At 40.4% G+C, this 10,583-nt stretch overlaps 1 protein-coding gene across 1 annotated transcript; it reads right to left on the reverse strand.

Moving 5' to 3' along the window:
• Positions 1–1,807: 1,807 nt before the first annotated feature.
• Positions 1,808–9,614, reverse strand: SRSF10 (serine/arginine-rich splicing factor 10; the record flags this gene model as incomplete). Its single annotated transcript, XM_009866859.1, has 6 exons — positions 1,808–2,237; positions 5,311–5,412; positions 5,585–5,638; positions 5,922–6,084; positions 7,661–7,764; positions 9,510–9,614. Coding segments are annotated over 6 exons (547 nt in total), but the record flags the coding sequence as incomplete, so codon positions are not given.
• Between the last annotated feature and the right edge of the window lie 969 nt (positions 9,615–10,583).

The raw sequence follows: 10,583 nt of genomic DNA on the forward strand, positions 1-10,583 counted from the left end.
TATTTTGTTTAAAAAAAAAAAAAAAGAGACATTTGTGGCTGTGCCCTTGCACTTAACGTACAGTGAATACGCACGTTTTACGTGGTTGTGAGCTCATTTTTAAAGTAAACTCAGTGCAAAAGAGGCTTATTAAGAATTTTTTAATAAAATAAAAAAAAACTAAAAAAATAAAGCTGCTCAAGATACTCATGATGTGAATGTATAGGAGAGGTGCAGATCACATGCTGAAAAAACCACTAAGGTGTTGGAAAGCAAATCATGTTTCACAAGAAATGTGAATTGCTGAGTTCGGATACGTGATAGAACAAGAGCGGAATCCACGGGGAATTCTATAGAAGTGCTTTAACTTGAGAGGGAGTTTTTGCAGATTGTGAAATGGCCTTGGTGGTGTCTTTCTGTACGTTCCAAACGTGTTGGCAGCTGGTTGAATGTTTACAAATCTTATTGCTCCAAATAGGATGGAATTGGCAGGTTTGGAACTCGGGTCTGTGTGACCCAGAGCTGTACCCCACTTCCCGTTGTGTCTACTCGGCTTCAAATTGTCAATGGCTAATGGTATGTGTACAAATTGAAAACAACCAATTGAAATAAAGTTTTCACCCCCTAAAAGCATCTGTTTATTTCAAGATGGAAAAGCGGGATCGCATCATTTTGGCAGGTCAGGGAGTTCTGTAAGTCTGATGCTTCAGAAAACTGACGGATCTGTCTCGGTGTGCCCTGAACTGCCCCGAAACTTCACAACTGCCTGGTAAAAACACGCGACCCAAGTGCCCTGGGGCTCCGAGGGAAATCCCTTCAGAGGATTCCTCAGCTACAGCCCCCTAGATCGCTGAACACGGGGCTTGAAAATTGAATCCTAACATTCAAAAAAACGAACCAGGGGGGCCAGGCTCTGCCCGAGAGCCAGGGGCTCAAGCGCTTGGTATCGGTCTCCAAGAGGCTGCGGCTGCGTTAAGTAAGTCAGAAGGTGCTCTCGAGTTATAGTCAAAACTTGTACATTTTATTCCCAATTCACAGGGTTATTTGCACAGATGGAACACAAAACTCAAGAAGAAAGGATGTGTATGAATAAAACATTAGCATCTTTCGATCAAACACGCTACAGGGTACATAGTCTTCCCTTCCTCTAATAGTCTCATCAGTAAAGAGCATCTTTAGACAAATATTATAGCAATGGACTACAGACTTTTTAAGCAAGTTACAAGATAAATGGAGAAAACCAGCAATTATTAATGGGTGATTACGCCCTAAAAATGTGTAAATTTATCCCTTTGTACTTCAAAATGTTAATTTGCAACATCTCTGCCAAAAAACTCCAGGAGCAGTGCTGCAATGTGTATCGATCCAATTGCCCTTCTCTGAACATGTTTCAAGCCGTCACCCCAGACTAAACAGTAAGAGGAAAAAGAAAAGCTCTTTCCAAGAAGAGAGCTTAAAATAACATTTAAATTGAAAAGTTCCACTTTGAATAAAGCCATTATACTGTACATTTAAACATCTGTAAAAGACATAAAGGATAACATTTAGCTTCCAGAGACCGGTCTATCATAGTCCCTAATTGAAACACCCAGCTACTTAAACCACTAAATTTTAAGATTCTTAATGATCGGTTGGACTTTTGGTGAAAAAGAAGTTCCAATAGAGCCTTCTATTACTGCTGAGATGGATCGACACGCTGCAGAGATTTGGGAGCACAGCCGTTACCTTTCAGCAGAATTTTGACACGCTACTTCCGAGTCTACAATAATTTCGCAGGAATGACAAAAATCTAGTTTTACCACAGGAAAAAAAAAAAAAAAACCCCAAACATTTAAATTCCCACCGTTCTTGAGACTCCGAAAGAAAGAGAGATGCCTAGACATGATCTTTTTGTAGCCTGCGTTATGTTCTTGCATTCCAGCTGTGCATAACCTGCGGGGAGCTTGCACAAGACAGGCTACGGCTTTTTTTTGTTTGTTAGGGCAGGACTAGGACACCTGCACCGAGGGAGGGAGATGTTACTAGATGGGCTGTGGCTTGACTTGCGTGAATGCGTGAACATTCCCTGCCCTTTTGGCCACATCCTGCTAACTCGTCCCCAACTGAAAGGCCCACAGAACAGCTTCTTCACAATTTTTCCATGGGAGCAAGAACTAGGACAACATCTTTATTCATGCACTCTTGAAACATCGTGGGTTTGTGTTCGGCTTTTCTGGCTTGTTCATATACACAAGTCAAGTCAAAGTTTAGTCCTACCTCTGGGAGAGAAAGAAAGAACCATCAGAACTGGCAGATACTACATTACACTTGCAATGAATTGGATTTTCAAAACAAAACGAAAAAAAAATAACTGTGCTATACATCAATGTTGAGGCACACACATAAGGACATGCTGACAAAACATTACTGTTACTCCGCAGTCTCCAGTTAGAACCTCAGCCTGGACATAAGGAGGTTCCTCCTCCTCCCTCCTCCCCACACCTCCAGCTGCGCCCTGGGCCGGACGAACCCCTGGCAGGGCGCCCCCTGAACCATCCCTGCGCCGCCCCCCGACCCCGCCAGCAGGGCCTGCTGGTCAGCAGCACGTCAGCCCTGCAGACGTGCGGGTAAGAAAGCTGGACAAGGGTGGGGGCTCCTGCTGCTCCCACCTGAATTGTACCTCAACTTAGGAACCTCTAAGAGTGGGTTTATCAAAGCAATTCAGTGCTTTTTAGAGCTGTTTTTCTTCAGCGGCCCAAGAAGAACCGGCTGTACAGACCTCGAGCGCCAGGAGGCAGCTCCATTTCCAAACATCAGAGTTTTATCACCTTCCAGACAGTCGCTGCTGGCCCAAGTTTGGACATGGCCAACACAGACCAGGAAGGTGATAGGAGATATTTCTATGTGGATCTTCAACTTTTAATTTTAAAGTAGTTCAGAACCTGGCCCATAATATCTGAATTATAACCAGTCCATCCAGCAACAATGACCATGAAAAAGAAATTTCAATATATTAGACTAAGACATATGTTTATCATCCTTATTTTGTCTAGTACCCCTTTAAAAACGTGAAATGGTATTTGTTCAGTCATTAAACCATACATTCCTGACTTCACTGAAATAGCGTAGTAAAGATTTTACTCCGTAAGGGATGCACAGCTCTGCTCCTAACCATGCTCTGGAGTCAAATTCTAAAGCTACAATAATTCCAGTGGATCGGTATTTCCTTCATTTTTTTTATTACAGCATGTTTGCTAAATTTACAGCAAGCAGAAAATAAGCTGGGTCTTTAGTTATTTTGATCAAAACATTGATGTTTTAAAGGTAGTACACAATATTTGTTAAAAAGAACATATAAAAATACCTTTTTAGAAGCCTCTATAAGAAAGGAAATACAAAGTTTAACCCCACAACTTTCCTCTGCTAGAGCTGCACGCTACTGCTACAGTTTTAAATAGACTTTTTGCTGTTTTTAAACTATACATCCAGGAAAGTCTACAAAATTAAAGGAACGTGCATATAAATGATTGCATAGCAGAACATGAACATTAACTGCAAACAGTAAAGAAAAGAGTTAGAAATACTATCAAATGTACAAAGATTCTTGGATCGACCCCCTAAGCACGTTCCGCTGCCAATATTTAAAAGCCATCTGCGTTTCTTTAAAGGCCCTGCTGAAAACACTAAAACCAAAACCTAAAACATTTCTCTAAAGAGGAACTTTTGGAAATCAACGTCTTTATATGCTACTACGTAGGAGCGAGGAACACTACGTGTCTGATGCTGGCTTTTGAAGGTAAATAGGAAAAACAACGCCAAAAGCCATTTTCATAACAAAGTATCTTGCCTTCTAGAGAAATACTGGTTAAGATTACACACTGGTTTCGTTATTTTTCACATTCAATTTACTAAATATACTGTATTAGTGATAAACTAAATAGCTAGAGATGCAGCTCTTGTTCATATCCAACTGGAAACATTTGTTCTTAAGTGAAACGAAATCTTGTAACCAAACCACTGTCCATTCTGAGGAAGAAGTGATTCAGGCTTGCTTGACCAAAGACTTTTCCAAGTGTAAAAGCAAGCCTTTGTGACTCAGGAAGAGAGATGGCTACAGTTTCATACCTAGGAGTACACCAACTAACCACAGGAGTCATTGGCATCAAAGTTTAGTTCTTATATACTGTACACACACAACTAGAAACGACCTACTCGTATCTAACAGCAGGAAAACTAAGCAATTTTATGGTTAACTGCTCACTAAAATTTAGAATAGATACAAAAACTGCATAAAATGTACACACAACCTAATATTTAGTTGCTTTGCCGTTTGCTGAAATATGAATTGAATTTTCCATTTCAAGGTGTTGTGGGGTTTTTTTTTTTCTTTTCCTCACACCTTTAGCACTAGCAGCCAGGGCAAAAGCAGTGCAGCCTCTATCCTGACAAGTCACGACACTGCACGATCTCTGAACGAGCTTCCAAGCCCAACTCTCTCCCCACGCAGCACACGCAAGGTTAGTACCAGCTCTCCAGACGGCAGGCTTAAAAGAGAATTCGCAAAAATCTCTCTCCGTAGAGCTCCGTTTACCAACCTACTCGTGTCGGTGGGCACGGAGGACACGGAAACCTGCCTCTGAACATCGGAAACATCGAATGGCCTCTCCGTCTGCCTTTCACAGCGGTCAGCCTTGCGCTACGGCTGTCCAGTTTTCCGTTTTAGCACAAACTTTACCACGGAAGAACAAGTTAAACAGTCGGTTTAACTGTTCGGCACAAACCGGTACCAATTTCTCTACGGGTATGACATTTTTTTTTAATAGGACAATGTTGCAAGTTACGATCAATCAAGTCATCACCAATATCTAAGCATCGAAAATGTAAATCTTTACAAAAATATACATAGAGACACCACAACCAAATCAGTAGCTGCCCATGACATTTAACCAAGTGGACATTCTCTCTCTCTCTCTCTCTTTTCGCTCTCTCAGTGGCTTCTCAACACTGTTTGAATTTTAACCATTGTCGGCTACAGGGAAAACTGACAAAGAAAAAGTTTTTTAGCACTGTTGCAACATCATATTCCTGATAATTTAAAGTAAACTGAACTGTGTGTAAATGAATCTTACATGCCTAAAACCAACATGGATACGCTGTTAGTGGCCACTGGACTTGGGACTAGTCCACGACCTGGATCTGGATTTTGACCTAGATCTAGAATGTGATCTTGACTGTGATTTGGATCTAGCTGGTTCTTTTTTTCTCGACTCCTTTTCATATCTTGAGCTGGACTTATAGTGTGTTTTAGAATCTGTTTTAGAAGTGCCTCTAGATTTGGTGTGAGATGCAGACCTAGACCGTGATTTAGCCTTCATTTCTTTCTTGGGCTGTGACTTGGATCGTGATCTTGAATTGGACTTAGATCTTGAAAAAGATCGATTGCGGTGTTTGAACCTAGCAGAATAAAGGGGAGAGAGGAGATTTGAATGTAAAAACACTATTCTTAGACAACTAGTACATTAAAAATTGTTTACCGTTTTTGCAGGAGAAACTTTTTTTTAAAACCTATAGTTAAAGGAATACAGTGATCTAGTTTTCAATATAAAAGGCGTAAAAAGTGTTTTACCTATCATTGTCCGAATGGCTTCTGCTACGACGAGGTCTTCCAGTAGGTCTACTGCTAAAAAGGTACATCAGAAAAAGTAAACGGTGACAAATACCTACGCATGTATACAAATGCTCAATAAATTATTTTTAAAGCTGTGCATTTGCTTTCAATGAAGCACGGAATCGTTTCATTCAATATTTCTGATTGGACGTAGCATGCAAGATACGTGACTCCCACACGTTACTCCCACAATCGAAGCAAGATTATTCAGAATTTCAACAATTTGATAGTGATTATGGGGTTCCTCCTCCAACAGACTGCTGTGCAGTTGAAGCCAAACACACGCTACACTTACTTTCTGGGACTATACGATCTTCTATAGCTGTAATCGAAAGAACGACTTCTAGATCGTCTCCTTTCGTAACTCCGACTTCTAGATCGCCTATATCTGTCATAGTCATCGTAACGAGAAGAACTGTACAGGTTTCTCCCTTCCTTGGCTTTCATTTGATTTGGTGCTGTTAAAAAAAAAAGAAAAAGCAATATTTAACATTTTAAATTAAAAACGATGCCTCACTTTGCCTTTCCTGACACTACTAATCCATATATTTGGTATTCAGCAGAAAGCCTAATTCATGATTCTAGCAGAGATGTTTATGAAAAGGACACACGAGAGACTGCTGTAGGCCATTTGCTTTTTGCTGCTTTAACCAGTGGATAAAAATTAATGCAGCCTCGTGGGCATTATAGATCTGGAAAGAACAAACCAAACCCTAAAGCAGTAACAAAGCACTAATGTTCCATAAAACCCAAACACAGCATTGGTTGAGGTAACTTCAGGCCACCTGGAAAACTGGTATGACAGGCCAACCCCAGGACTGACACATTCTAACATTCCTCAATTTCCTCAAAAAGCGAGAGCTACCCGGGCACTAATTAAACACCCATTTTCTTGACGCCGCAGCACTGTGCGTTACACCTGATCCACGGGCTGCTTTAATGATTTAAAGCCAGCTTACACAGAGGCATCAATGGACGCCACACAAAGAGAAGCTGGATTCGGAAAGTGCCCCCCCTGCCAGTACAACGAGGCACATTCACTCTGCAGCCCAGTTATTCAAATAATTAAGAATGAATGAACTTCTTAGTTTTCTACGGCATTTTCTCTAAGCAGCACAGCCAGCCTTCCTTTGCATCAAATCCCGTCCTCCTTGAAACACAAAGACCGTGCTCCAAGTATTTTAAACAGATCAGGCTGTAACAAACACTACCTGCACTAAACGTGACAGTTTTTAGGCAGCGCTGTTTACAACACTAAGGTGGATTTAGTTAATTTTTGTTCAGAAGATTAGAAATCCCAATGATTATACACAAGATGGAAATTTCTCTTTCGGAGTGCTTCATTTCCCTTGACTCAGTGAAGTTAACTGTGTGCGCTCCAGGGAAACGTGGAGTTAGGTTGTTTCTTTGATAGCTTTAGCTCAGAGATTTTTAAGGTGCTTTTATTCCAAAGCTGCACGTGAGTATTATAGTCCTGGTTTAGATCAACAAGTGTGTTACCAACACACACAGCGTGTTCCATTTTTATATATCTATATCTATCTTTATAGTATGAATATGCTCACAAAGAACAGATTTAAAAGATGCTACTTCTCTTTACAATTAGCTGTTCAGAAAATCAGACTTGGGTTCCGTGCTGAATTGAGATACCTTCAAATTTACTTTTACCCAAATGAAAATGGAGACGTTACCTCAATCCTGGAAATTGGACTGCACCGAGAAATGTCAACACAGAATCACTAATGCGCTTCACCACAACATGAACCCTGCGACACGTCAAAACCGGGCTACTCGTTTTGACAGAATTTTCAACAGCCCGGCTCTCTCTGCAGAACCACGCGGAGCTGCACAGAAAGCTCCAAAGAATTTTCAGCTAGCAGCAACAACCAGTTTGTGGTAAGCGACCATTGTACTCAGCTATCTGTTTTAAATTAAAACAAGTCATTACAACATTTAATAACACACGTAATTTTGCCTGGCACCAAACATGAAGGCTAAAATCACAGTCTGATGAAACACACGCAAGGCACTTACTCTTGCGATCCCCTTGTGCAAACTGGATTTCTATTTGCCGGCCACAAATCCACTTTCGATCCAAATTATGGAGAGCGTCTTCTGCATCACGGACATCTTCGAATGTGGTGAGTGTTAAGGTACTTGGGAATTTGAGAAGTTTACAGATTTGGTATTTAAAATAAAAAAAAGGAAGTTATTTTCTAATTTTACAGGTGTTTGGGGCTTTTTTAGTTCGCTTGGTCATGCTACAGTACACACTAGTAAGTTTATTTTTTTAATTAGTCATCAGCTATCTGAGAGCTCCTATAATAAAATTAAAATCTCATAACATGACCATGAACTTAGGCATCAGCAAGCAGTTGCTATGCAGTACTCTAACTTTTTTTTCTTCTTCCACTTGTACTTATGCAAGGAAAAAAAACCAAAACAGTGTCCTTTTCCAAATACATTTGTTACTGGTCATTCAGTTGTCTCCACTACATTGACTTTACTAAAATAAACCCCTAGTTCTTAAATTACGCTAAGCATACCGACAGCAAAAATTAACGTGTCTACGAATTTTTGCGCTGGGATACAGCTTTCCTGTCTTTCGCCAACTGATTTGAAATTTATACTATGTAATGCCACGGACACGTGCACAGACCTTCAACAGTGTGAGGTAGGAGCACACGCTAAAGCCGCTGCGCTACCAGCCAGGTCAGATGTTGGGAATCACAGACATTGCTCATTTGAGTCCGCGAGATCGACCACTACTGTAACTCACACGCCTTCCTCCAGCTCCGGGACCTGGAAGAACAAAGTGCTTTTCTCCTTCTAGCAACTCAGTTGAGCAGCAGCGTCTGCGCAGACCAACCCTGGCGCTGTAGGCACAGCTCTGGATAAACCCAGAAGGAACGCACTTTCACTCAAGCCCACAGTTACAGTAGCACAGAGAGAAATAGCACAGGTTTTGTCAAGGGACTGAACCGGAATCATTCATCAAATCACTGCTTACGTGACAAACAGAAGAGAAACTGTTATTCTGTAGGATACATCAGGTATGGCTCCTTTAATCTTGGCCACCATTCAACTTCATCTTGACCTTTAACTCTTTAAGTGCTTGTCAGAAGGACTTGTCATGAGATGCTTGGCCAAAAATGACAGATGGCTTTATCTTTTACTTTGAAAAACAACCTTTTCCCCCTTTTGCAGATAAAGCGAAGCTTTGTCTCCCATTATGGCTTGTCCTTCTTCCAGCTTTTCTTTATTTTTTCTTTTCCCAAACTCTCCCTTCTCTTCAAGCCTGATCCTTAAGAGGTCTTTGGCTTGTCTACTTGCCTTAATTGTTGAACTCTACTCTAAAGGTTCTTTCATGCTTTCTCTTTGGGGTCGCCATTACTGTACAGCTTTACATTCTGAGGCAACAACAGAGGACAGCAAATTAGGGGACAATATTAGAGAAAGAAGTTCACCTCAATTTTTACACAATTTGATTTCCATCAAGTGATTCCACTTTCCATTTCTTAAATTAACAATGAATAGCAGCCACAGTTTGCTAAGCACAAGTTTAGTTACATACCAGTGATAATAAAAACGTGCCAGATAATTTTGAGCCAGTGACAAATTTTCATTTAAATCACATAGTATTAATTTCAGTGACATAAGCAAGCTTTTATATTACTGGACTCGATTTAAGTTTTGCAAAAAAAGGCAAAAAACAACTGAGAGAAGTTAATCTTTCGAAATAACGAAACACCACAATATAAGACACTTATTAGATACAACACAAAAGGAAACTGCTTTTTCATTTAAATTTGTTACCTCTTACACAAACTTGAATTGCAAACTTCAACACCCCTCACTAATCAGCCATCTGAAGAAAGGATATTGAACATAAGCAAATCCTCTGGGACGACGAGTGTAGAAGTCAAGTGGAACGTATACATCAACTATAGGCCCATAACGACCAAATTCACGGCGCAAGTCTTCAGACCTAGAATATCACAAATATCTTATATGGTTTTTTTCCCACTATTTAACGTGTTAAAAAACATTCACCAAGTTAAAAAAATCCTACTTTTTTGTTTTTTAAAGAAATTAAATCTACAATAAATAGGTCCATCCATCTTTTTGTAAGTAGTTGACAGAGGATGAACGCAGCAGAACATTTTTGGCACATCAAGTGTTTGAGCCGTTCATTGTTAAGCAACACACTGGGCTCTTCTGAAACACCCAGACTCGGGATGCTTGAGATACACCCCGGCATTCAGCAGAACTCTACAACAGAAGTGCAAACCGAGGAAGGATGGGGATTAGTCAATTCAATGCAGGATGGACTAGCAAAGGTGGGCAAGAAGTCAAAAGAAAGATCTAAGAATTATTGTTATTCGAGTGCTTCACTAACTCCTGACAATGGTTTCGAAACATGCAAACATCAACTGTAAGATCCAAATAAACGCTACAAGAATAAACCAGTCACACAGACTCATTTCCATAGAATAATCAATACTTACAACCACATCAAATAGAACAAAACTCGAGTGAGCAACCACTCATGCCCTTAGGACAGCTTTTCCAAAGAGTTGGCTTCAGAGAGCCGAGCACACAACTGGTCAAAAGATCCAAAACTATACTTGGAACAACTACCATCTCGTAATCACAGCATCTCCTTTACATGTATTTTTGTGCCATTTGAGGACAACAACCTGTATCAGAAAGACTCATGTAATGCCATATTTATGAAGTATAAAGAAGTTACTGCTATTCATTTCTCTTTCTCCTTGGCTGGGAATGAATCTACGGTGCCTGCGGACAGAGGGAACGATGATAACCAACATCAAGATCTCACAAGGAAAGCATCTCTGAGAAGAGCATCCCAGCCAGTCACAATTACAGTGAAAGACTTGATAGGATCCACACTATTTTTAAAAGTTTGGAAGTAACAGTTCTCCTTGACTGTACT

This window comes from Apaloderma vittatum, unplaced genomic scaffold (assembly GCF_000703405.1).
Source record: "Apaloderma vittatum isolate BGI_N311 unplaced genomic scaffold, ASM70340v1 scaffold20250, whole genome shotgun sequence".
NCBI lineage: Eukaryota > Metazoa > Chordata > Aves > Trogoniformes > Trogonidae > Apaloderma > Apaloderma vittatum.